This window comes from Prionailurus bengalensis, chromosome C1 (assembly GCF_016509475.1).
Source record: "Prionailurus bengalensis isolate Pbe53 chromosome C1, Fcat_Pben_1.1_paternal_pri, whole genome shotgun sequence".
Taxonomy (NCBI): domain Eukaryota; kingdom Metazoa; phylum Chordata; class Mammalia; order Carnivora; family Felidae; genus Prionailurus; species Prionailurus bengalensis.
In genome coordinates, this window is record NC_057345.1 from 8791577 (window position 1) to 8818611 (window position 27035).

The window sequence follows — 27035 nt, forward strand, 5'->3', positions numbered from 1 at the left end:
AGGGAGGGTGGGATTTCTTCCCCGATCGCACTGGAACGCATTTCCGGAAGGGCTGCTGCCTGAGCGTCAGTTTGGTTTTTCAGCTTCTGAGCTTCGCTGCATCGGCAGAGCGGTTCCCACACGTCTTGGAGGCAGAGATTGGGTTGGAGGCTGAGGGGGGGCCTTGTGCCATGAGGGGGCGGGAAAGATGTTGCAGAAGCCGGGGCGGGGTCGGTGGCCGAGGGGAGGGGCGTGTGGAGAGAGCAGGTAGCTGGTACCGCGTTGAGGAGGGGCTTGGCCTCCCTTCTCTTCACTGTGTCCCTTGTTCTGTTTTCAGTCTTTAGCCTGTGTAGCCTGGTTTTATTATTGGTCATAGATGGGTTGGTCCAGAGCGTTAGAGGATGTAGCAGAAGGCAAGATGGCGGAGGGAGGGGGGCGTCCGGGATGGTTGGAGAATGTGGAGTCCACGGAGAACAGGGCTGTTTGACCTTGCCCTGTGAGGGGCTCACAGGCTCCGAGAGCTCGCACGGTTAGCTTGATTGCATCCCCGTTATGCCCCTTAAGAGGTGTTCCCACCCCCGCCTTGGCCCAGGCTGCCCTTGGCCACCAGTCAGTCCTCCTGACTAAGTCTCCCGCGCCGCTGAGGCTGCAGTTGGCCGAGAGACAGCGTGGGAAACCCAGCAGCCACCCTCCCTGACCCCCAGAGCCTCTTCCCCTCATCAACCTCGTGTGGACTTTGAGAAATGTTTCCTGTTGAGTTTGGGATCGTTACTGGTTGAAGAGGGGGCAGGTTCCTGTCCCCAGGGTGTTAACTGGGGCAAGCAGCCTCTGCAACTCAGGTCGGAGAACTTCCTAGAAACCAGAAAGCTCTCTCTCCCAGAAAGAGGTGGGGCTCTGGCAGAGAGGTGGGGCCTGTCCTCCTGAATCCCCCCGCCCCCCGCCCTCCAGCTTCCGGGAAATGAGTTGGTGGCCTCTGCTCACTGGTGGGTGGCCACGCAGGTGGCCTCTTCTCCAGGTGCCTGCTTGTCTTTCAGACCTTCAGCGGACGGCGTGTGGGGCAAAGTGGTGGGTGTTGCCTTGACAGTCACATGGCAGGAGGATGTTCTGAGCTTTTTGCCAGACCTAGATGGTGGTCACTTCACGGCGTGTCAGGAGAAATCAGTGTCACACGATTCCAATGAACTTTGTGCTTTTTGGGGGGAATCATTTTTTTTATTTCGAATAACCAAACATGAATTTTTTTGAATGTAGCCCCTGGGCGGTGAATGGGATTTTGAGTTTCTTATACAATGAGTAAAATTAAATTTATCCCACTGAGGGAAAGACTCTGACCGAAGTGTGGCAAAAAGCACTTTAATTTCATGCTGCTAACTTTGTTCCCTGTCTTTACGTTCATTTGCTGGAGTGTGAGACGTGCTTGACACAGTGAGTTTTTCCTCCGATGTATTTGAGGTGGTATCTTTGCCTGAACTGCTCCTGTATCGTTGCCGATAACATTGGAACTAAAATAAAACCTAGTTGGAAACCCTCTGTGGCATCTCAGTTTACTGTTCTTACGCAAACCCGGGTCTGCAGGCCGCGTTCTGAAATGACCTTAAGTTTATTTAGGGGAAGTTCCAACTGTAATCTGCCTGCGGGTTCCTCTTACTCTTGGAAGGACGCTGATACTCTCAGAAGAACAACGGGCATAACTGATCTTTGAGAACCAGAAATCTAGAGTGATTTCTTGACAGATTTCGCTGTAACTCCAAGCCATTCATTTTTCACTTAAAAAGTAATGACTCAGACTGGCCCACCCTAGTTTGCCTTCTGAGAACTTGGTTGGGAGCTTTTCTTTCTGTTTTTTGAAGGGCCCTCAGCAGGGACGAGTCAGCCTCCCTGGCCCACCACACCTGTCCCCCCGGGCTCTGGCGCCCCCACTCCCTGCACTGCGGTGGGTGGGAGCCTCATCCTTCCACGTTCCCGGGCCACAGACTTGGGGCATCATCCTGGACCCCGGTGTCGCTCGCTTCATCCAGCCTGTCAGTTCTGGTCTCCAAAATGCCTCTAGACCCTGACCGCTTCCCCGGTCCCTCACAGCCCTTGCTCCGGCCCCGGACACTGCCACCTAACCCGTCCCCTCTTCTTCCCACCCCTGCCCCGTTGTGCTTGTTTCGAGGCAGCAGGCAGCCAGGGACTTCGCCACAGATTTGAACCAGAACTCAGCTCACGTTACTCCTCTACCCTGGCTCCTGGCCCACCCAGAACAGGCCCGAATCGTCCCGGTGGCCTTTCGGGGTCTGCACTGCCTCCGTCCGCCCCTTGCTCCCTGACACCGTCTGCTTTGGCCACACCGGTTTCTTGCTGTTTGGGACTGCGAGGCACTCACCTTAAGCCTTTGCACAGGCTGACCCTCTGCCTGTTCCTCTGGACGTTGCCACCGCTAATTCTTTAACCTCCAAGCCTGCTGGAACGTTCTCTTGTGGTCTGGGTCTACCAGACCACCCTATTTAAAATCCCTATCTCCAGCGCCTGGGTGGCTCAGTCGGTTGAGCGTCCGACTTCGGCTCAGGTCACGATCTCGCTGTTCGTGGGTTCGAGCCCCGCATCGGGCTCTGCGCTGATGGCTCATGGCTCAGAGCCTGGAGCCTGTTTCGGTTTCTGCGTCTCCCTCGCACTCTGGCCCTCCCCTGCTGATGCCCTGTCTCTCTCTCTCTCTCTCTCTCTCTCTCTCTCTCTCTCTCTCTCTCTCAAAAATAAGTAAACATTAAAAAAACTTAAAAAAAATAAAAATAAAAATAAAATCCCTATCTCTGCCCCTATTGCCTGGCGCTTCTCAGGCCCCTCACCCTGCAGCATTTGGAATAGATCTGTTCCCTAACAGCCATCCTCCAACACCTAATACTGTTTGTTTTGTGTGTCCACGTGCTAGAACATAAGCCCTGCGAGGCCTGAGGCTTTGTCTGTTTTGTTCACCGGTCTGTGCCAAGCATCTAGCCCAGTGCCTGACACAGAATCAGAACTCAGTAACTACCCGCTGAATTAATGAATCCTGTCCCGGTAACACACATTATCAGCCCTCCAGGGTTGGGAGCCAGGGTTAACAAATGTTCCTGGAAACTTCCCCAAAGTAGGCATGGCACTAGGGGCTTTGAAATGTTCAAATCTCAGCAGCTGGAGGGCTGATGGAGCCTGGATTGGAGCCCAAGTCCTGATTTCCCAAAGCCCAGCGGCTTTCAAACTTTTTTTCTTTTTTTCTTTTTACCCTTACCCACAATTAGAAACATGATGAACGAGCACACACGCGCATATACGTATAGGGGAAACCAAAAATTTCTGGTCACTCGGTACCCTTTCTCTGTGTATTTTCTCTTCAGCTGCTGTTTGCAATGCACCGAATTGTTCACCAGCTACTCCGAGGTGATGACCCATCTTCCAAGAGGGGTGTTCCTCACTCAACACCGCCTGGTTCTCTCGCCCCAGTCAAGACCAGATGCCTGTGGTTTCTCAACCTACCTCATCTGCCCACTGAGAGTTCTGAGGAATCCCGAGAGGTGGGATTTTCGGTCGTCCAGTAACAATGTCCCTATTTAATCACAAAGTATGTAGCCAGGATGTACCCCTCTTCTAAGGTTGGGCCCTCTTCACAGAGGTCAGGTAAATCCACTCTGTCCTCCAGGACAGAGATCTCGGTCTCTGAGTCAGACTCTCAGGCTTGAGATGAGAACAGCCAACTTTTAATGAGAACTTGGGTGTGTCAGGCGTGTAGACGCATGCACCCAAATCTCCTCAAAAAAATCAGTGACTTCTTTGCCTCCTTGTGCAAATGAGGAATTTGGTTAATTCAGCGAAATACTGAGTGCCTGCTGGTGCTAATGGGCGCGGTGCAAAGCTTTAGAAGTGGCAGCAATGGATGAAGTGGATAAAACTTCCTGGTGTTTTTAGAGCTGATATGCTAGCGGGAGAAGGCAGACTGTAGGCCAAACCAATGGAGTCAAAGACATAATGTATCAGAAGATAAGGTCCATGGGGGAAGATGAGTGAGGCAGGGAAGGGCGTGGGAGTGAGGTTGGGGTAGGCCTATGAACAGTGCTTCTTGGGCTGTTCTAGCACTTCCCCTGGTGCACACAGGACCCGTTCTGTGGGGCACGTGTACAGGAGACCTGCTGGGCGGGCTGAGCCGGCGCACGGCTTTGCATCTGGATGCTCTTCGTCCTTGCCGACTAGATAGTGTCAGCCCTTTCGAGTTCGGTCTCTCCAGGGGTCTGTAGTGGGCTTAATTTGCATTTCCTTGGTGACCCATGAGGCCGGGCACCTCTCACGCCCCAGTTATCCTCTCTGTCAGGGGTGATGTGCCTCTCCCGTGTTCTGTCCCTTTCCCCGTCTTGTTCAGATCTTCTCCCATCCGGCGGGCCCTCTTCCGTTCTTCTAGTGGTGTCTTTTGACGAGAAGTTCTTAACGCAGTCCAATTGATCAAGATGACGTTTGGAGGAAGACGGTGGGGGAATGAAACCGGTCCTGTGGATATCTGGGGCAGTGCGTTCTAGACAGAGGGACCAGCGTGTGCAAAGGCCCTGAGGTAGGAGCATGCCCAACGTCTTCAACAGAATGAGACCAGTGAGGCTGGAGCAGAGTGACGGAGGGAGAGAGGAGTAGGAGATTAGGTGTGAAACGGAACTGGAAACAGACCGGGATCTTACGGGTAAGGACTTTGGCTTTACTCTCAGTGAGGTAGATGTGATTGGAGAGCTTTGGGCAGAGGAGTCACGTGAGCTGACCTCCATCTTAATGGGGTCCTGCGATGGAGGTGGTGAAAAGTGGTCAGGTTCTGGAGGCCTTTTGAGGACAGAAATGATGTGATGCGCTGACAGATGCCACGTCGTGACTCACGGATGACTCAGGGTTCTGGGCACGTGGTAGGATGGGGAGAGCTTTAGTGGAGCAGGTTTGGGGGAAATCAGGAGTTCCGTGTTGGACCTGTTCAACCTAAGGTCCCTCTGCTGTAGCTGGGTATGAGAACTTGGAGCTCAGGAGGAGTCTGGCCCCGAGACACACACTTGGGGGTCAGCACACGGATGGTGCTTTGTCCAGACTTCCCCAGGAAGCAGAGCTTCAAGCGGAAGGCTCACGCACCCTCATTTGATTCTGCAGAACAACCCCAGAGAGGAGCAGGGAGGGAGGGAGGGAGAGAAAATGAGGAGGAGGGAGAGCTAGGAGAAGGATGCTTTATCCAGCTGGCTACCATTACACGTGCCTGCAGACTAAGACTGTGACCTTGAGATGCCCGGTACCGTTCCTGGTGGGGAGGAAGGGGGAAGAATTTATCCACTATTTCTCTCCTCCCCTTGGTGGAAGATTTGCCCTTTGGGGCACCGACTCCGCATTTCTGGATCGTGCATACGAACGTCAGGGCCCCCCATTGAGGCCCACGGCGGGTGGTGGAGGTGAGGGGCGCGGGGCGGGTGTGGGCCAGGGGTGGGGTGTGGGCAGGCTGTGCAAGCTGCACATCACTCAGCCCAGGCAGAGCTAGCGCGACAGGCAAGGGAGGCCGGGAGGGTCTGAAGGGGTGCAGAAGGCTTGTGCCAGACAGCCCACCCCTCAACTCACTCAGAGAGCGCTGTCTTCTCTCCCTTCTTTCCTGAGAGGCGGGGTCTGGGTCTGACCCAACAGAGCCCTACAAGGCGGTAGCCAGCACCGGCTCTGCCTCAGAGGACCAGTGGCCCTGGCTACAGGCCCTGCTGCTACAGCTGGTCCCTCGTCCGCCTCCATCCTAGATCTCCCTTATGCCTCGTGCTGCAGCTCCTCTGGTTATTTCCTGGTGGGGTGATCCAGACTTCATCCCTGGGGATCCCAGCCCTTGGTCGTCACGCCCTGGCTGGGCTGTGATCGCCGCGGTTGCCACTTACTGTTAGCAGTGGGTGTGGAAACACCAAGAGCCAGACACCCAAGGGGGTTCCCGACACCCCCCTGCCCCACTGCACAGCCCTGGCTCTTCTGGGTGAGCCCACAGGCCCGCTGGTCTGCCAGCAGGAGGGGGCCAATGACCAGGTCACATCTTCCAGTTGATGGGACCCTATTGTGTCCCTGGGCAGAAGCTTCCTACCCCCAGGCACAGGAAACACAAACTCCAGAAGTGGGTCATTGGAGTGATGAGGGGAGAGGCCTTTTTGACTTCCACCCTCTGCTTCCTGTACCTGTGTGTTATAGCCGCAGGGGACACAGTGGCGTATCTCAGCTCCTTAGAGAATAGAGCTACGGGGTATGGTTCCTGAGCTTGGTCCTTTCAGACTGTGCCACCTGGGTGTTGGGGTTCCTGGTGAGATCGGTGGACCCTTTAGTCGGATGCCCATTGTTCCACATTTTGCCAAAAAATGGCCCTTTGGTGCTGGAAGACGAGCTATTCCCAGCCTGAGTGGCAGAGCCCGGGTGTGGATGGATTGGCGACGGCAGGGCGGCCCACTGACAGTGAAGCTTCTTGTCCTCCCGCTTCTAGGTAATTCGGCCTTAAGACTACCTGGGGTATTGTCTGTTGGGGAACTGCCCTCGACAGGCCCCCTGGGAAAAGAACCATTAGGGAAGAAAATAAGGTTCCGCAAGAAATTGTGCGGCCTTACGTTTAGCCCTTGCCATCCCCTATGGAGACTCCTACTCACAGGAAGGATAGCCTCATGCGTTTGCCAGCAAAGGCGGCCAACGAAGGAGAGACATATGGATCCGAAAGCCCCACTCCGGTAACTAAGGAGCGTATCTATGGACGCAGGTCACTCTAACCCCTGGGCCCACTTGGCCCCCAGGAAGCATTCCAGATGACGACTGAACCTAGTCGGTTAAAGTACAGAATGGTTCATTGGTTCCTAGGTGCAGGGTCTCTCTGAGAACGTACAAGGCGTGGGTTTCTAAGGCCCTCCCGGCCCCCCTCCTGGCACCTCGGACCCAGGCGAACACTTTTGTTCTTCAAAACCACGAATGGTTCAGGGAAACAACTAAGAGGTCATGTCCCTGTAACTGTTCCACTTGAGGTGTTGAGAGATAAATGACCTTTCATGAAAACAGCAAAGCAAGTACTTTATAGATTATAGATAAACGTAGATGCATAATAAAAACAATGAAAGAAATTAATCAATACGCAAAGGGCAGGAGGGAACGTTACCAAAAAAAAACCCAATCATATTATTCCTTATTGGGTGATGACACTAAGGAACAATTTTAGAATTGGGTAAAGCCAGAAAACATAGATGACGTATGTTACAAGGAAATCACTAGCAAATATAATGCCGCGTTTGCTACGATAAATCGGCCAGTTCAACACGCTGCTGTTGTCTGTGTCCGTTTTTATTTTAGTGGTTTATTTTAGTTTTGTTTTATTTTCACTTTTTCGCCGACGCCGTTCATCCTTCGGGAACCCCTGGACCCGCGGGAGCTGGACTCCGGCACGTTGGCGTGAGGCCATGTGTGTGTCCCGGGTCACTGCATTCAGGTGATCTAAAGCCCTCACATGGCCGTCCGGGGGAGGGCCCCGCAAGCAGGTCAGGGGAGCTGGTATGTAGAATAGTATCAATTTCAATAGGTACAAATGGCCCCCTTCCATCAGGGGACTGAAGCCATCGATCTGCTACCAGTGGCTGGCTGGTCCCTCGGAGATGGTATATCGAGGGCTCAGCTTTGTTCCTGCTTCAGCAGACCGGGCGTTCGGTGGCAGAGGGACCTCCGTGAGCCTTTGGGAGGGGAGCCCAGGCCACTTTGACCCCTGTCCTCACGGCTGCTCTGTCTGTCCCTGGGTCCCCCGTACCCACTCTAGGGTGGCTGAGGAGGGAGGCCTGCTGACGTCTAGCAGCACATCAGCCTTTCCAGCTACTTTTTTTTTTTTTTAACTGTTTATTTATTTCGAGAGAGATAAGAGTGCGAGCGGGAGAGGCGCAGAGAGGGAGACAGAGAACCCGAAGCAGCCTCCGCACTGTCAGCGCAGAGCCTGATGCAGGGCTCGAGCTCAGGAACCGTGAGATCATGACCTGAGCCGAGATCATGAGCTGGGCGCTTAACCAGCTGAGCCGCCCAGATGCCCCATTCCAGCTGTTTGTTGACCAACCTTCTCCCCGGCATCGGACATTCTCTGATGGACTGGAAACGTGAGACCCAGAGACTTAATCCGTTGTGCCCCTCCCATTGGTTTTCACAGGCTCATCTTCCTACCCCTTCCCCAGTTCTCCTGCCCACCCCCCCCCCATCTTCCAAACTTTTCCTTCCAGGCTCCAGGCCGCCAGCCATTTGCCACCACCCAGGGCATTGTGCGTGTCTGTTCCTCAGGGTGTACATCCCTCTTTATGTGTAGGTGACCAAGTGTGAAGCACACAGCTGTGTCCACTGGGGCAAGGATTAGCCTTTGTCTTTGTCCTCAGGGCCACTCCTGAGAGGGCGTGGTGGCACGAAAGTGGCAGCTGTCCGTTCCAGCTACTACAAACACAATGTGCCCCATGAGGCCAAGTTCTTGTTTCCTTTACTTGCTTCACATCTTTTAACAGCTTTATCCGGTATTTATTTATTTATTTATTTATTTATATTTATTTATTTATTTAAAAGTAAGCTCTACGCCCAACACGAGGCTTTGAACTCATGACCCTGAGATCAAAAGTTCCATGCTCTACCAATCGAGCCAGCCAGGCACTCCTACCAAGATGTAATTTTATAGGGGCGCCTGGGTGGCTCAGTTCACTAAGCGTCTGACTCTTGATTTCGGCTCCAGTCATGATCTCATGGTTCATGGGATCAAGCCCTGGGTTGGGCTCTGCACAGTGCAGCTTCAGATTTTCTCTCTTCTTTCTCTGCCCCTTCCCTCCTCCTCTCTCTCTCTCAAAAGAAATAAACATTTAAAAAGATATAATTTAGGGGTGCCTGGGTGGCTCAGTGCGTTAAGCATCGACTTCAGCTCAGGTCATGATCTCATGGTTCGTGAGTTTGAGCCCTGCGTCGGGCTCCGTGCTGCCAGCTCGGAGCCTGGAGCTGCTTCAGATTCTGTGTCTCCCCCTCTCTCTCTGACCTTTCCCCGCTCGCACTCTGTCTCTCTCTCTCTCAAAAATAAATAAAAACATTTTTAAAAATCTTAAAAAATAAGATAATTTATATAGAACTGCACATTTAGAGTGTACAATTTAATAACTTTAGACATATATATGCACCACATGCACCATGAGACCATCACCACAACCCAGACAGTGAACGTATCCATCACCGCCAAGGTTTCCTCGTGCCCCTTTACCATGCCTCCTTCCATTTGATCTCCTAGCAACCACTTATCTTTCTATCGCTATAGAGCTATAGATCAGTTTACATTTTCTAAAGTTTTATACAGATGGAAAGTACAGTATGTACTCTTTGTTTTCCATGCAGTGTAACTGTCTTGATATGCATCCATATTGTGCATATCAATAGTTTATTCATTTTTATTGCTGAGAAGTATCCATTGTATGGATATACCGCAATTTGTTTATCCATTTACCTGTTGACAGATGTTTGGATAAAGCTGCTGTGAACATTCCTATGCAAATCTTTGTATGGACAATTTTTTTTCTTCTTGGATAAATGCTTAGGGGTAGAATGACTGGATTGTATAGAGGATACGAATTCAATGAAAAGAAAACCCAGCTTTATTGAGGTGTAATTTACGTACCACAAAATTCAATCATTTAAGCAAGTTTACAAAGTCGTGCAGCCTTCACCACAATCCAATTTTAGAACATGTCCATCACCCCAAAATGATCCCTCTCTTTCTTTCTCCTTTCCTTTTTTCCCCTTCCTTCCTCCCTCCTATCCTTTCTTCCTTTCTGTTAATTTGCTGAATCCAGCTGATTAGTTTAAAAATGCTCTGAGCAAGTCACTTCATCTTTTATGGCTTCATTTTTGTTTTCGCTGTAAAATGGGGCTGGCATGCACTGGCCTATAGAAAATACCTGGAACATAGCACTCCATACATTATAGGTATCTATATTCGTGCTAATTTACTCCCTTTCCTCCAGGCAAGGACCCCTCTTCATTCTTCTCTGCCCCCCCAATGCCTAGTACAGTGCCTCTTAGCACAAAGTAGGCACGATAAATACCGGAAAGAAAGTATGGAAGAATGGGTCTCCAGCCACCGCCTACCCCAGCCCCGCCTGGCATCCCTCAGCAGAATTCTGCTTAGCGGGAGCAGCGCCGGGTCCAGACTTAGAAACTGCCCCAGCCAAACCCCGCGAGTTCGGCCGCCCCATCCTGACCAATCAGAGCTCGCCCTCCGGGAGCCCGCTCCAGACCGGTAGTTGACGCCCTGTACACGACCTTGGAAATTGACCAATCAGCTATTGAGTCCCTCTGTTAGTCCCGCCCCAATGTTGAAACTGCCGCTTCGGAATGCCGAGTAACGTTCGCAGGAGCGTCCGACTCCTCCCGCAATCTGACCATTCAGGACGGCCGGATCTGGCTCCGCCCCCAGCGGCAGCGACGCGTGGGGCGAGAAGGGCGGGACTACGGGCTGCGAAAGCGGCGTCGGGCTTGCGGGTTTCCAGGTTTCCAGGAGGTGAGCGCGGAAGCTGCGGGGCCGCCGTGAGGCGGAAGGACTCGGCGGGAGGTCCCACGTGCGCCCCCGCGGAGGATCCGGGAACCGCGATGGGAAGGAAGGGGGAGGCTGAGCCTCTTTTCCCGGGAGCGTCCGGCAGTTTTGCTGCCCCTGTTTGTCTTGTGAACGTCGCCTTCCCGTTGCATTTGCGCCGCTGTTAGCTTCCCAGGCGTGGCCGCAGCAAGAATCGTCTATACTCGGGACGCGTGTGTGGGGGCGTGTCCGGTGTAGTCTGTTTTTTTCGACCTCAGCCCCTGCAGCCTGGCCCTGAGAAGGGGGCTCCTGGTGACGGCGATCCAGAAGTGTGGGTGGGAGGGAGGGTTGGGGGTCGGGCCGGGTTTCTGCGAGTAGGGTCTGGCCCGACCCAGTGTTAAAACCGGGATGGTGCACATTCCGGGACATTGAGTTTCTGGGTGGAGCCTGGGCCTGGAGCCCTGAGAGGATTAGGCAGCGCCTTCCCCTAGTCTGCAGAAATCCCTTCCAGAAGCATCTCTGTGTTCCTGAGCCTGGATCCTTGGGGGGGGGGGGGGGGGGGGTGGTAAAGAATGAGGAGAGGAGAAGGCTTCCCAAGCACCTCTCTGCACAAGGGAGAGGCTGGAGTGACCATGGACCCTGTAGCCAGATTTGGATTCAAATCCCGGCCTTGTCACTAGCTGTGTGACGTGGGGCAAGTTGGTTAACTTTTCTGAACTTTGGTTTCTTCGTTTGTAAAATGGAAGGGTGGGCAGGATAGAGGGAAGAGCCCGTTCAGGAGCCTGCTTTGTGTTGGAGTCACAAGTTATAATACTTTACATTTGTAGACTTGCCCTAATTGTTTTCTACATATTATCCTAATATCTACATATTTGTACATATTATCCAAATTTTATTGTTAAAGAGGATTGTTCTCTTTTGGCATGTAAGCGAACACACTGTGGCCAGTTTAGTAATAAGAGAACGTTTGTGGGATGCTCACTCTGTACCAGGTACCATAGTAAGGTTTAACATGCATTATCTCATTTAATCCCTGCAGTAACACACAGTCTCTCTCAAAAATAAATAAAATTAAAAAAATAAAATTAAAAATAGGGCGCCTGGGTAGCTCAGTCGGTTAAGTGGCCAACTCTTGGTTTCGGCTCAGGTCATAATCTCACAGTTTGGGGTTCAAGCCCCACATCGGGCCCCGCGCTGATGGCGTGGAGCCTGCCTGGGATTCTCTCTCTCCTGCTCTCTCTGCCCCTCTCCTGCTCTCCCTCTCTCAAAAAATAAGTAAACTTAAAAAAAAAAAAATCTCTACAGTAACCTTACGAGTTAGACAGTCATCATCTCTGTTTGGCATATGAGGAAACTGAGGCACAGAGAGATTAAATCACTTGGTTGGGGCTACACAGTTAGGGAGTTCCAGAGCGGGGATTCGAACCCAGGCCTCCGGCTCCACTGGCAGCCCAGTGTCATGCTGTTTTGGCTTCAGGTAGAAGAGCTGGGCCTGGTTCCTGGCCCGGAGGGGGCTCCGCAGCCCAGGAGGAAGCCTCATGATAACGCCTGGGATGGTGGAGACCAAGGACTCGGTGCAGCTCCGGCAGCTCAATCTGGTGCTCCTGAGGCAGCTGTGGGTCGGGCAAGATGCTGTGCGGCGGTCGGTGGCCAAGGCAGCCTCAGGGGTGAGCACCCGCCTTGAGAACTCCCGGGGGTGTGGAGGGGGCTGCCTGACCAGGCCAGAATCCAGACCTCCAGTGCAGCGTGCCCAGTTTAGTGGCGAAGGGGAAACTGAGGCCCAGCGAGGAAGGGACTGGGTGGGACGTGCAGAGGCCGGAGCAGGAATGAGGACCCAGGCTTTCGTGCCTAGTGCAGGCCAGCTGGGTGTGTGACCAGGGCGCTGCCTGGTGACCTGGCCTCTCTGTTCCAGTCAACCCGGGACTCCAGCAGCAGCTGTGACTCCCAGACTCCATCGTCCCAGGAGACGTCCTCGGTGGCCCCGAGAGCCTCCAGCCTTCAGGGTGCCCACCAGGGTGGCCCCTGTGATATGTCCTGGGCTGGCAGGGCCAGCTCTGGAGTGATGTCCCTCCCACCTGCCGCATACGGACGCCGGCCGTTCCTGGGTTCACTGAGGCCCTGCTCGGCACCCTTACTGGCCATCTCAGACCCGGATGGCACAGAGCTTTCAGGAGAGCCGGACAGGCCGGGGCCTCAGGAGGCCCAGGCCCAGAGGTCCATCCTGGATCAACAAAGCAGGCCGTCCAAGGTAACGTGGGAGAATAGAACTTCCTTGAACGTCAGTTCGCCTGTCTGACAAATGCAGTCACGGGCAGCCCCCCTTACGGGGTGAGAGGCTTCCAGAAGGTGCCTCGAGTCATGTCCAGCTCACCCTAAGTGCTCGAAAAGTGGTGGTGTTAGTTTCTCAGCACTTTGGGAAGAAGGTGATGAGCCTGTTATACAGATGGGAAGACCAAGGCTCCGAGGCTTGGTCAGAGTCACACATAAGGGGAACTTGGGGGGCCCGTTCTGATCCTCCAGCTCCCGAGTCCGTGGCCGAGCCCCGGGGCCCATGTCAGGGTACAAGTTAAGACACAGCTCCTTTCCTTCCCCCAAGGTGGGACCTCCTTCGGGCTGGGCCTGCAGGCCTAGTCTTTGCCCCTCTTTGTCTCCCTCCTCAGCCAAGAGTGACCTTCGGTGACGAGTCTTCAGTGCCTGACAGGAGCTGGCGCCTCAGACCATACTTGGGCTACGACTGGATCGCAGGTATGGCCGCTTCCAGATACCTGCCTGAGCCGCTGTCGGGACTGAATGAATGAATGAGGCAGAGCTGCCATATTCTTTAGTATTTATTGGTGCTAGGCCCTTGCAAAACTCTGTATGCGTGTCACTCTTTACCTTTTACTGCCCATCCCCCTCCACCCCCACCCCCAGCAACCTCAGTGGCCCAGCTGCTCTCCCTTTGGCTTCGTCCACCCTGTTCCTATCCATTTTTGACATGACAGCCAGAATGAATTTTTAAACGTGGGGATCAGAATACTTAGCAGTTAGAAGAAAACCCAAAGTCCTCATTTAGACTTAGGGGGTATGACCTAGCCTCACTTAGCTCTGTTGACATGACCTCTGACTATCCACTTTCTGGCTCTTTGCTCCAGCTTCTCTGGTCTCCTTGGTGGTCCTTGAACCTGCCATACTCATGGTCACCTCAGGGCCTTTGCGCTTGCTATACCTACTGCCTGGCGTGCGCTTCCCCAGGTTCACACCCTGTGGTTCCTTTTCGTCACTGAGGGCCCATCTTAAAGTCTAGGCCTTTCTTGCGAGCATACTGTCGTAGGGCCACTGCCCCCTGCGTCATTGCCTGTGGCATTAATCATTTGTATGTTCTTCGTATCATTTGTTCTCAGGAATCGTCTTGTTTCCTTGTTCTTTTTTTTTCTTGAAGTTTTTAAGTAATCTCTACACCCAGTGTGGGGCTTGAACTCCCAACCCCGAGATCACTTTCTTCCAACGGAGCCAGCCAGGCACCCCTTGTTTCCTTGTGTCTTGTCTGAGTTCTCCACCAGAACGCTAGAACGAATTTGAGCAGGGCCATAGCTGTCTTCTTGCTGTATTTCCCAAGCCTGAGCTTAGGTGTGGGACACATGGCAGGCCCTTAGACAGCACTTGTTGAATGAGAGAGTGAGTGGCCTCAAGAGGTGGGTGCTGTTTGGATCCTCGTTTTGCAAAGGAGGAAACTGAGGCACGGAGAGGTTGAGTTGCTTCCTGAAGGCAGGTGCTCCATGGGGTTGCTGGGACCAGGGGTGGTGGAGACTCAGGCCCCATCCCAAGGATTTCCCAGCCTGTCAGCTCACTGCCTTGCTTGCCATTTGTGGAAAATGGAGGCATCCGCCTCCCGCCTGCCCTGTTCCTGTGCTCGCTCTCTCTTCCGAGGGTGAGCGAGCGCTCCCATCTAAGGACTGTCCCCGCGTTTGTACGCTCTGCCCCATCCCCTCCAGCCTCCCAGAGGATTTGCCTCTTGTGATTCTCTCCTCACTCGGTCCCAGCAGCATATGAACAGCCCAGAGGAGTGATGAGTGGTGGTTTTACCTGGTGCTCATTATGTGTGTTGTTCTTCTCTCGGCTTTACTCCTGTTCTCTCCTTTGCTTTTCACGGTGACCCTATCAGCTGGGTGCTGCTGTTGTCCCCGTTGACGGATGACAAGGCCGAGCCACGAGGGCTGAGCCACTTAGCGAAGTCTTCCCTCTGCTCAGGGGTGAAGCTGCAATGTGCTATTTTCTATCCCGCTGAAACGTTTCTCTTTTTTTTTTGTTTTAATTTTTTTTTTTTAATGTTTATCCATTTTTGAGAGACAGAGAGAGACAGAGCATGAGCGGGGAAGGGGCAGAGAGAGGGAGACACAGAATCTGAAACAGGCTCCAGGCTCTGAGCTGTCAGCACAGAGCCCGACGTGGGGCTCGAACTCACGGACTATGAGATCATGACCTGAGCTGAAGTTGGACGCCCAACTTCTGAGCCACCCAGGTGCCCCGAAACATTTCTCTCTTTATCTTATGTTTGCTTCTGGTCACTGCCTGTTTTCTCTGCTTTTCTTTCTTTCTTTCTTTCTTTCTTTCTTTCTTTCTTTCTTTCTTTCTTTCTTTCTTTCTCTTTCTTTCTTTCTTTCTTTCTTTCTTTCTTTCTTTTTCTTTCTTTCTTTCTCTCGTCTTTTGGTTTTTGGTTTTTTTCTTAATTTTATTTTTTATTTTTTAAAATTTACACCCAAATTAGTTAGGATATGGTGCAACAATGATTTCAGGAGTAGATTCCTTAGTGCCCCTGACCCATTTAGCCCATCCCCCCCTCCCACAACCCTTCCCCTTAACCTTCTGTTTGTTCTCCATATTTAAGAGTCTGTCCCCCTCCCTGTTTTAATATTATTTTTGTTTCCCTTCCCTTATGTTCATCTGTTTTGTCTCGCAAAGTCCTCATATGAGTGAAGTCATATGATTTTTGTCTTTCTCTGACTGACTAATTCCACTTAGCATAATAGCCTCCAGTTCCATCCACATAGTTAGTTGCAAATGCAAGATTTCATTCTTTTTGATTGCCGAGTAATACTCCATTGTGTATGTGTATATACACACACACACACACACATACACACATACACACACCACATCTTCTTTATCCATTCATCCGTCGATGGACATTTAGGCTCTTTCCATACTTTGGCTATTGTTGATAGTGCTGCTGTAAACATTGGGATGCATGTGTCCCTTCGAAACAGCACACCCATATCCCGTGGATAAATGCCTAGTAGTGCCATTGCTGGGTCGTAGGGTAGTTCTCTTTTTAGTTTTTTGAGGAACCTCCATGCTGTTTTCCAGAGTGGCTGCACCAGCTTGCATTCCCATCTCTGCTTTTCTTTATAACAGAACTCCTCGTAAGGGCTCTCTCGACTCGCCGTCTCCAGTTTCCCTCCCTCGCTTTTTCTTGGTTGGGCTTCGGTCCCCTGCCGACACCGCCCTGTCATCCGTGAGCTCTGTGTTGCATGCGTGCCTGACTCTGCTCTACTTCCTGGCAGGCGTCACTATTTGGTTTCGTGTCACAGGTTTCTTTGGTGACTAGTTTCTTGCCACCATGGTTTTTTTTTTTAATTTTTTTTAATGTTTATTTTTGAGAGAGAGAGAGAGACAGAGACAGAGACAGAGACAGAGCACAAGCAGGGGACAGGCAGAGAGAGAGAAGGAAACACAGAAACTGAAGCAGGCTCCAGGCTCTGAGCTGTCAGCAGAAAGCCTGACGCGGGGCTCAAACTCACAAACCGTGGCATCATGACCTGAGCTGAAGTCGGACGCTTAACCGACTGAGCCACCCAGGTGCCCCTTTTGCCACCATATCTGTGAGGCTCATGAGGGCATGGGGCGCCTGGGTGGCTTAGTCTTTTAAGTATCCAACTCTTGGTTTTGGCTCAGGTCATGATCTCAGGGTTCATGAGTTCAAGCCCCGTGTCGGGCTCTGCACTGACCGTGTGGGGCTTGCTTGGGATTCTCTCCCTCTCCCTCTCTCTCTCTGCTCCTCCTGCACGCTCGCTCTCTCTTTGAAAACAAATAAATAAAACTTAAAAAAAAACAACAACCAGTGTCTGGCCCCTAGGAGGGGCTCTGTAAATATTTTTTGCCTGGATGCTTGCACAGACAAAGCCAGCAGTCACGGTGAACAGAGGGCCCCCTCCAGGTCTGCACGAGGCAGAGTGGGGGGCAAAGCAGGTAGACTGGAGTGCTGTGCCGAGCACCCCTTGAGGCTCGGCCAGTGGCCACACAGCAGCTCCCCGGTGCTTTGCCCACTCCAGGGTCTCTGGACAACACCTCGCCCATCACCAGCAAGCCCGAGGCCTTCTTCTCGAAGCTGCAGGATTTCCGGGAAGCCAACAAGGAGGAGTGTATTCACAGTGACCCCGAGTGAGCAGGGCTGGCCGAGGGGGTGGGCAGGGCGGCTCGGGGACCCCGTCGCCTGGCCTGCTCACCCCTGTCACTTCACAGACCCCGGTCCCTCAGCCTCTGGGAGAGCAGCAGGGTGGACCAAGACCACGAATGTGAGTGTAAATTCTCGGCAGCCTGGCCAAGGTCTCGGGGGCCTAGGGAGGCAGCTGGGGTGGCGGGGACTCGGGGAGGGAGGCCTTGGGTCTGGACAGGGTGGGGCAGGCCCTGGGGTGGGGGGGGCGGGTGAGGGTGCACTGAGGCCCGGACTTGTGGAGATCTGGGCCGGACGTTTGTCACCTTACCTCTCGCCAGCTGCCTCCTTTCCTGTGTGCCCCCCACTTCCTCCAGTCGGCGCTCCGGGGGTGGGGTGGGGGAGAGGTGCTGGCTCAGTCACAGAGTCCTGAGTCTTTGCTTTGGGTTTGTGTCTGCAGCACGTGGTGCATTCACGTGTGTGCCTCACGCGTAAGGAAGGGCCGTTCGTGTGAACACGTGTGTGCGTGCACACCGTGTGTGCTTGCCAGTTTAGGCACGCGCACGTGTGTCCGTGCATGTGACCGTACAGAGCCGTGCTTTGGGTTTGCACGTGTCACATTGATGGGTGTGTGCGCACGCGTGCGAGTGTGTGTCCTCCGTGTTTTGTGACGTGAGCTCAGGTGCGTGTTAGTGTTCCGTACGTGTACACCTGCGTGCGCCTGTGCGTGCAGCTGCCGGCGGGGGGGTGGCGTCAGCGGGCCCGTGTGGTTGGGGTAGGAAGGGGGTCCAGGGATCCGGGCCCCCGGCTGAAGGGAGCTGCCGCTTCTCACGGCCCCGCAGGCGTGTACTGTTACCGCGTCAACCGGCGCCTGTTTCTGGTGCCTTCGGATCCTGGCTCCCCCTGCCGCCTGTGCAGGACACCTCGGGACCAGCGGGGCCCCGAGACCCTGGTGGAGCCCGTGCAGGTCAGGTGAGTGGCCAGAGTAGGTAGGACACCCAGGGGCAGCCATGGAGGCGGCAGCGACCGAGGAGAGGAGCCCAGCCTGAGGCCCGCCGGTCTTAGGGAGGGAAGGCCGGGTCCGGGGCTGGGGTCCCAGAGCGGCCCGGAGGCGCCCAAAGCAACGCCTTCTCTGTCCACTGCCCCTGCCCCCAGGGTGAGCATCCCGCTGTCTGTCCTGGACCCTCCACACCGGCACCGCGTCCACCGACGGAAGAGCTTCGACGCTTCTGACACGCTGGCCCTGCCCCGGGTGAGCAGCCGAGTGGGGCCTGGGTGGAGCTGAGCGCGGGGCCCAGGTTCCCTGGTGGATGTTGAGGCCCAGAGAGGGCCACAGACTGTCCCAGGGCCCACAGAGAGGCTGGGCACAAGGAGGGTGGGTGCCCAGATCCCTGGAGTTCAGGCTGGGCCATTTCCATCACCTGTATTATGCTTGTTGCCTGTTCCCCACCCACGATGTGGCTTCCAGGATAAGCGTCCCACTGTCCAGATGAGACAAGGCAGAGGGAGGGCACTGGCCTCCGGTCCGCAGGTGGAAGAGCTGGGATTTGAACCCAGGTCCTTAATGTTTCCATCGAGTCTCTCCTAGAAACATTCTTTATGTCCTCTGGGTAAGGGTGGGGGTCAGTGGAGATCCCTCCTCTGCCGGTTGAGGCTGGGGGAGCTGAGACTGGGGAGAGGAGAAAGGATGCCGAAGAAAGTTAGCCTGCTCGCCTGCAAAATGAACGCATGAGTCCTCAGACCGGGGGCGGGGGGTGGGTAGTTCAGGGAATTAGTCCCCATCAGGCGTGGGGCAGAGCCCAGCATACAGGAAGTGCTCTGTCAGTATCCACGGCCTTCCCTTCTCCCGTCTCAGGCCAGGGGCCCAGGGCCTGGGTCAGCGGGGTAAGGAAAGGGATGCCTGGGGTAACCCAGGATACAGGCAGTCAGTCCCAGGGGAGAGGCACGGCCCCTCCCTGGGGTGCGCCGCATCAGAGCAGAGCCCTGCCACAGATCAGGTGCCTTAATCCCTTGCTCTCCACAGCATTGCCTGATGGGCTGGGACATTCTCCCTCCGAAGCCCGAGAAAAGCTCAGCTCCCAAGAGCCTGGACCTTTGGTCCTGTGTCTCCTCCGAGGCCCAGCACCGGAAGCTGTCAGCTGCCCGCCTGGTATGGTCCAGGGTACCCCAGGAGGGACAGATGCCTAGGAGTAGGCCTGGGGTCTGCAGAGTCCCTAGAGGGGTGGGGTGGATTGGGGCAGGGAGTGCAGAGCCTGGAAGCTTCTCTCTGCAGGAGCCCAGCCCACAGCACCCTTCCAGGCTCTTCTCCTTGCCAACTACCCCACCCTCCCCAGGAAGGATCACGTGGGAATTGGGGGCAACTTCCACAGTGGTCCCCTCTGACCCCTCCCTGTTCACCATCCAGGCCCAGCCAACACGAGTCCCACCCTCCACCCCATTCCGGTCACAACTCCAGCCTCGCGCGCCCTGGCCGAAGCCCTGAGGACTGGCCACCCGGAGGAGGACAGAGCCCCTGCCATCCCCCCTAACCCCTCTCCTCTGGCAGGGCACCCACCAGAGGGGAGCCCTGCCTGGCTTCAGCTGGAGGTGAATGTAGTCCCCACCCTCTTGGGTTGGGCAGGCGGATGGGCTCAGGCCCTTCTGCTTCCTGGAGACAGAGGTGGGGACTCCAGGGTTGGGGGTGCAGGTGAAAGAGGATGGGGTGACATGTTTGTAAATAAAGCTCAGTGGCGTCTGCAGCACCAGATTTCCCACATGTGCTGGGTCCGCCCTGCTGATGCCCTCAGTGCCCAGGAGGTGCTCTGGCGGCAGCCTATTCCCTTGCCTGGGGAAAGACACGTCTGACAACCTGTACTGGGCCGAAGGGATCCAGTGCCCTGAGGTTGGTTCTCGGTGCAGCTTCCAACTCTGGGTAGATGGCCTCCCGGGTGGGAGGGAGGCGCTCTGGAACCCAGACTGTCTCCTGTGGATGAGGCTGAAGCTGTGGACCATGAGTGAGTTTCTCCCCTTCCTGGTCTCTGAAGCTGGGGTCCGTTGACAGAGGGCTTCTCTTAAAGTCCCTGGGCCAGTGGCTCCTCGACTGCTCTCCCCAGCCCAGCCCGAGAAGCCACAGGGGACCCAGAGCTGCCGCAGGCACAGGTGGGGAAGCCGAGAGCCAGGCAGGGCTGGCAGTGAGTGCAGATATCCCCCCCTCGTGGATTAACAGCCAGTGTCTGTCTTCCCCCCATAGGTTGAACGATATAAAATTCCTGGTTTTGTAAGATGAACATGAAATAAAAGGGGAACTGAAGCCCCAAGGAGGCACGTGGTTTTTCTGAGGTTTCTCCACTTTGAGGGCTGGAACTAGGGTTGTGGTCTCCTGTGGCTTCCACAGGAAGCCGTCATGGCTGTGACGCCGGGAAAGCCTGGTGTCGTGTCCCCCCCCCCCCCCCCCCCCCCCCCGTGTGGCTCACAACACACATGTTAATCAGGGTGAGGGAGGTTCTGCCGCAGTAACTGATGAATCCCCAGCTCTCAGTGGCTGGCCTCTGTGGGTTCCAGTTTCTCCACATCCTCGCCAACCCTTCTTTTCTGCCCTTTCTTAAAAAAAAAAAAAAAAAAAAATGTTTATTTTTGAGAGAGCCAGGTGAGCAGGAGAGGGTCAGAGAGAGAGTGCGAATCTCAAGCAGGCTCCGTGCTGTCAACGCGGAGTCCGATGCGGGGCCCGAACTCACCAACTGTGAGATCGTGAACTGAGTGGAAATCAAGAGTTGGACGCTCGCCCACTGAGCCACCCAGGCGCCCGCCCCACTTTCTGCATGTTTTGTAACAGCCATCCTAACGGGCGTGAAGTGGTACCTCACTGTGGTTCTGTTTTGTGTTTTTCCCTGATGGTTGTGAACGTGGAGCGTTTTTGTTTGTGCTTATCAGCCACCCGTGCATCTTCCTGGGAGAAGTGTGCGTTCAGGTCCTCTGCTCATTTTTAGATCCAGTTGTTTGCTTTTTCTGATGTTTAACGTAATTTTAAGTCAAAGAGCCTGTGGGAGTCCGTGGTTTTGTTAGAAATTCTTTGGTCAGAGGGAAAAGAGAATCTGGGTACCTTCTGCCCAACGAAAACGAAAAATTTACAGCTGAGATCAACTCCTAAGTTCAGCTGACCCCGAATAGTAAGTTTAAACAAGATAGAAATGTTTCCCATAAAAGTCCAGACTGCAGCGCTGGGTCCAATTAAGTCCTCAGGGTAAGTGGTTTCTCTGGAAGGACAGTTCTTTTGGAGACGTGGCTTTCACCTGTTGGCTTTCGTTGCTTCTGTGTGCGAGACACGACACCCATGGTCTCCTGGCAGCGTGACACCGTAGACGGTCAGACTCACCCTTATTTTGTGTACCGGGAAAAATGGTGCTAACCTCTGACACTCACCCGGGCTGTGAGATAATGCTAATTTCGGAGACGTTAAAATGTGAAGGAGTTAGCATCTTCAAAGTCTTAAGCCTAAGGCCTCCGGGCTGTCTATGTGCTGACTCCTGGGTTCTGCGCACCCCCAGCTGTCTCAGTGGCTTCCTTGGGACCGTTGGGAACAGTCGCCTGGGCTGGGAAGACAGCAGCCTTAACCTGATCTTTGCTGCTGGTCAGCCTGTCAACATTTCAGGGAGGTCGAGGAGGGCTTGGCCCCAGGATCCTATCCTGCCCTCGCCGCCTCTCCCAAACTGTCGGTGTGACTGCTCCAGTTTGGGGACGAGGCCTGTCTTCAACCCTAAGGGGCCCCAAGAGTGAAGGTGACAGGCAGAGACCCCTGGACAGAGCTCCGTGTCTCCATGGCCTGCTTCACTCAGCCTGCGGCCCCCACCCGCCGCCGTCCTGCCCTCCCAGCTACCCACGAGCCGCTGCCAGTCCTTCAGGGTCCTTCCCTCCCCCTCCCTGGGGTTGCCCGGATCTCTCCTTGTCCCGTACCTTCACCCCTCTAGCTCCTACCCAGTCTTCCACATCTCAGCTGGCGAGCCCATCAGATGGACCCCACCGGTCACACGCCTCGCCTCCCTGCACCCGTCCATCTCGGGCCTCGTGTGTTACTGAATTCCTGATCGTGAGATTCCTTGCTGCGTGCCCCTCCCCCCTGCTAGAATGTAACAGCTTCATGAGAGCTGAGGTAGTTCTTTTTGTCTTCATTGGAATTTTTCCCCCTACTTTCTCAAGAGTGGTGGCTAACCTGTGTTCCGCATTTGGCGTTTTCCTCTCGCCTGGTTTTCCACCCACATCATGAAGGTGACGAGAAGGATGCTCTAATTTCATGGAACCGAAGGAGCCCCGTGGTTGCCACAGACACTGGTATGTCTTACATGTGTCTCCCCACTCCTGCAAATTAACAGCATTCTTTTTTTTTTTTTTTTCCTTTTTTACGTTTTATTTCATTTTTTTTGAAAGACGGAGACAGAGCACGAGCAGGGGAGGGGCAGAGAGAGAGGGAGACACAGAATCGGAAGCAGGCTCCTGCTCTGAGCCGTCAGCTCAGAGCCCGACACGGGGCTGGAACTCACAAACTGTGAGATCATGACCTGAGCTGAAGTCGGTCACTCAACTGACTGAGCCACCCAGGTGCCCCTAAAAAAAAACTACTTAAAAAAAAGAAGTAAAGGAGCACCTGGGTGGCTCAGTCAGTTGAGTGACCGACTTCAGCTCAGGTCATGATCTCGCAGTCCAGTCCGTGGGTTCAAGCCCCACGTCGGGCTCTGTGCTGACAGCTCGGAGCCTGGAGCCTGCTTCGGATTCTGTGTCTCCCTCTCTCTCTCTCCACCCCTCCCCCGCTCATGCTGTCTCTCTCTCTCTCTCAAAAATAAACATTTAAAAAAAAGTAAGAACAGGGGCTCCTGGCTGGCTCGGTCGGTGGAGCGTGCGACGCTTGATCTTGGGGTTGTGAGTTCGAGCCCCACCTTGAGTGTAGAGGTTACTTAAATAAACTTAAAAAAAAAAAAAAAAAAAGAGGGACTGACCTCTGTTGCCTGTATCACAGCGTAGACTCGTGGACCCCGCACAGGTCATTCACTCACTCGTTCACCGTGTGTGCACCGAGCTCCTGCCGTGTGCCATCACCGTGTCCGGGGCCCTGCAGTGAAGCTGACAGCAGTGACAGCAGCGTCCTGCCCCCACGGGGCCCCCGTGCAGGAGCAGGGACCGAAAGCAGCCAACGCTGTAAAGTGCGAAGCGGCCGTGGTGCCCAGCACCTCTCCTGCCTTCCGCTCCAGCCCTGCTGCAGCTTTTCTTCTGGGTCTTAAACCTGCCGCTGCCCCCGGCCTCCGGGTCTGGGCCCACACAGCTCCTTCTGCCCAGAATTCTCTTCCTACCGCCGAACTACGCAAGCCTCAGCTCCCGTGTCTGCTTGTCGGAGGCCTCCCCCAATCCCACAGAACTGGCCAAGGTCCCCCCGAGTCCAAGACCCGCCTCGGCTCTCCTGCCGTAGCCTCTTCCACCGAACAGTGAGGTGTCGGGGGGCGGGAACTGGGCCCAGACTCGTCCTCAGCTCTGTCCTAAAACAGCATATGGCATGTGGTTGGTGTTCAGTAGGTAAATGGTGGGTGAGTGAATCAATGAGCCCCTGGGACTTGGGAGACAGACCCACACAGCCCTGGGACCCGAAGGGTGACCCGGGGTTGGCCCTGGCAGGTGAACTGTAACTGACTAGTTTTTAGTATGTTACATTGTCCTGTGTCTCGGGCAGATCACGGGGGGGTCTGGCCTCCTGGGAGGGGACGTGGGGAGCGGCTGGGGACACTGTGGCATCTCCATCCTGGAGACTTCCTACACCTGTCCGCCTCTGTCCCCAGAATGCAGATGGGGAGTGTGTGGAGAAGCGAACTCTAGCTGGCCTCTCAAGGGACCCTTCCAACGTCCCAAAGAACAGAATCTCCCCCAGCTGCCATCTGGGAGGGTGGCTGTCCCTGGAGGGGTGGAGTGGCCGCTCTGCTGCTGCTCTGTCCTCACGGAAGTGGCCCGCACGTGGCCCGGAAAAAACAAAACGTTGGATTTTCCAGAACTATTTCCCCACGTGCTGTTTGAATGTAGCGTTCTGATGTCCTGAGGATTTACAGCATTTTGGTGCAAAGAAAAGTTTCTACTGGGCACCCCGAGTCAGAGATCGGGGTTCAGACCCTTGCCGCGGTCTGGCGGCTTCCCCACCCATGTCCTTGGGTGCGTCACCTACTCATCCTGTGGAAAGGGTGACAGCACCAGTGGGCAGGTACAGAAGGCTGCACGTGGGCCGAGCTGAGAACAGGGCCCTAACTGGTAAGACAGGTCAGCTGTCCCCAGCTCTTCACGTCCCCCACGCCGTCTCATCAAGACCAGTGCCATCTGCACGGGGCACAGTGCACCTGCCCTCTGAGTTCAGCTTCCTTGTGCGCACCTTCTCCAGGGGCGGGGGGGAGCCATTAAGTGTGGAGTCTACAGGGTTAAAGCCTTGCTGCTCTGGGGGCTGTTGCCCAGAGCAAATGGGTGACAGAGCAGTCCGTCATCGGGGCTCTGCCCGCAGGGAGTAGGACAGGCGAAGTCAGCCACAGGCCGCAGGTGACCAGGGCCTTCCCCAGCCATGTGAGGGGGGTCGGCCAGGCTGTGCAGGAAGTCATGAGGGGAAGCCAGGGCTCCATGGGACCAGGCTGTGGCCAGAGGGGGTGGCCTGAGGTTGGGCCTCGCTGACTGGGTGGCCTTCGGGGACATCCCCCTGTCGTGGCACCAGGCTGAGCCCTGACCACAGGGTACTCCTTTTCAGGTCCTCTTTGACTGGAGGTGGCAGGGTTTCTCTCTCCGTTTCCAGAAGCCGCCAAAACAGCCTCTGAAAGTCCCCAGAGTCCTCTCTGCCTTATGGCAGGGCAGCAAGGGGCCCGGGTGCAGAAGGGACCATTCTTGGCTACCCTGGACTGGGAACCCATGGGATCTCAGCTGGGAAAGAAGGTGAGGGAGGCTTGGAGAATTTTTCAGATCTCAGATATGGTGGGGGGGTGGGGGGTGGGGTGGGATCTTTCTTGCCCTCAGGGCTGGGGAATCAAAACCCCAGCCCAGAGGGAGACCTCTCCTTTCTAATCCCAACAAATTCGGACAACCTCCCCAGCCCCCCTTGCCAAAGTCTGCTGGGAGTGGGAGGAACAGCACGAGAAACACCCTCCCGGGTTGGCGGGGTCAGTCCCAGCCAAGTGGGCAGAGCACTGAGCCTGGAGCCGTGGGCCTCTGAACCTCAGTTTCCTCATCTGCGGAATGGGGATTTTAATGCTGGCTACCTTATGAGGGTGTTTCGAGGACTAAATGAGATAATAAATGCTTAGTGCAACAGCTAACACTTTGTGCTTGATAAATACAAGGGACTGATTGAAAGCAGGCGTCTGTGTAAGTATTTGAAGGTGGAGGTCCTGTCTTTGGGGAGGTCTACCCCACCAGACTTTAAACATAGTAAGGAATGTGGGAGGGAAGGGGAAAGTTCTAGGTAGTTTCTCTGGTAAATGATTGGTAAAGGACCCTGCCTGGCCCCATGTCCCTCCCAGGGCGGGCCCCCATGGGCCTGCATGCCCAGGAGAGACGGGTGGGTGGGTGAGAACAGCATGGCTGGGCTGACCAGAGGCCTGGAAACCACTCAGGCCTTTCCAGGAATCGTCGGGTTAGAACTAGGGGCGTGGGGCTGGCTGACACAGCCTGGGAAGAGAGCGGGATGTGGGCGTGAGGTTACGCAAGCCTCCATCCATCTCCTTTAGGAACAAACCTCTCTCCTGTCTTCCCTTCAAGAACTGTTGTCCAGACCTTTCCTCAACCTCCCCGCCTGGCCCCGCACTCCTTGCCCCCAACCCCCCACCTCTGGAAACCATCCCTGGCCTTCGTCTTCCCACGTCTCTCGACCAGGGCCGGGTGGGCTCATTGGATCTTCTTGCCTTGCTTGGGCGGGGGCCGGGGTTCCCAGGGGCTGCTCAGCCCCGTCGGCCCCAGCTCGTCGATGCCCATGGAGGACGTGGTGGCCACCAGCATCGGGAAGAGCCAGTATCGCCCCTGGGCCCACAAAAAGTGGGTTCAGTGGTGGCCCCAAGCATGGATCTTCCCAGAACCTCAGAATGTGACCTTATTGGGGGTTGGCGTCTTTGCAGACGCCACCAAGGTAAGGCTCTCAGGATGAGATCATCCAGGATGAGGGAGGGTCTAACTCCAGCAGCGGGTGTCCTCGTAAGAGGAAAGGAACACGCGGACACTGGAGAGAGGACGTGACGTGTCTGGAAGCCGAGGGCTCCGGGATTGCTGGCCGCCTCCAGGAGCTGGGCAAGGTGCCTGGGACAGATTCTCCCTCAGAGCCTCCAGAAGGAACCGACCCCGCAGACACCTCGCTTCGGGGCTTGCCGGGGAACGAGGCGCGGCCCTGTGCGGGGCTGGCCCCCTTGATGGTTGCTCACGCGGGCGCCCCGGTCCACAGCTGGGCTCTCAGCTGCAGGAACTGCCTTTGTGGGCAAGCAAAGCCGCTGCGTCACGGGCCGAGCGTGCCCCGCCACCACCAATTCGTACGTTGAAACCCTAACCCCGCGCACCTCCGAAGGTAACCAAATTAGGAGATCAAGTCTTTAAAAAGGTGATTCAGTTCCTTACAACCCAGCACGACTGGTGTCCTTATAACAAGGGGAAATTTGGACTCAGATGCGCACACACACACACACACACACGGAGGAAACACATTTGGGCTTTGTCAGCCATGGGGCGCGTGGTCCTTTGTCCGGACAGCCCCGGGAGACTGATTCCCCCCCCACACACTCCCCCCCCCCGCTGCACACACACACGCGGCCTCAAGGGCACACGCCCTCCTGCACGCTCACATATCCCCTCACACGATCAGCACACACGCACGCACACACACACACACACGTGCTACAAGAGGCCTTGTCGTTGTCACTGTGGCCCCAGCACCTAGTCATTTAACACCCCACTGGCCTCCGCTGCTTTCATGGAAGCCAACGTTTGGTTTTTCTTTTGCCGAGAGCTTCTCAATTTCTCTCGGTCTCACTTTTCATTCTGACTGGGAAGGTTTTTTTTTTTTGTTGTTTTTTTTTCAATCTCTCTCTCTTGTGGTTTTGGCTGTGCCAGTGGCTGCAGCTCTGTCCCCTCCAAGTGTCT

At 54.9% G+C, this 27035-nt stretch overlaps 1 protein-coding gene across 2 annotated transcripts; it reads left to right on the forward strand.

Moving 5' to 3' along the window:
- Positions 1 to 10395: 10395 nt before the first annotated feature.
- On the forward strand, positions 10396 to 20229 carry LOC122479939 (migration and invasion inhibitory protein). Of its 2 annotated transcripts, XM_043573778.1 has the most exons (10): positions 10396 to 10504; positions 11994 to 12183; positions 12429 to 12764; positions 13177 to 13261; positions 16828 to 16936; positions 17018 to 17070; positions 17771 to 17900; positions 18084 to 18180; positions 18952 to 19077; positions 19333 to 20229. In XM_043573778.1, exons 2-10 carry the CDS (start codon positions 12055 to 12057, stop codon positions 19408 to 19410), a joined length of 1143 nt encoding a protein of 380 aa, XP_043429713.1. In that variant the 5' UTR covers positions 10396 to 10504; positions 11994 to 12054; the 3' UTR covers positions 19411 to 20229. The 2 variants fall into 2 exon arrangements, with proteins under 2 accessions (XP_043429713.1, XP_043429714.1); XM_043573779.1 differs by lacking the exon at positions 12429 to 12764.
- The last annotated feature ends 6806 nt before the right edge of the window (positions 20230 to 27035 follow it).

Coding starts and splice junctions, on each gene's coding strand:
- LOC122479939 (XM_043573778.1), top strand. CDS start 12,055: ATGATAACGCCTGGGATGGTGGAGACCAAGGACTCGGTGCAGCTCCGG. Junction 12,765..13,176: donor AACAAAGCAGGCCGTCCAAG/GTAACGTGGGAG, acceptor CTCCCTCCTCAG/CCAAGAGTGACCTTCGGTGA. Junction 17,071..17,770: donor GGTGGACCAAGACCACGAAT/GTGAGTGTAAAT, acceptor ACGGCCCCGCAG/GCGTGTACTGTTACCGCGTC.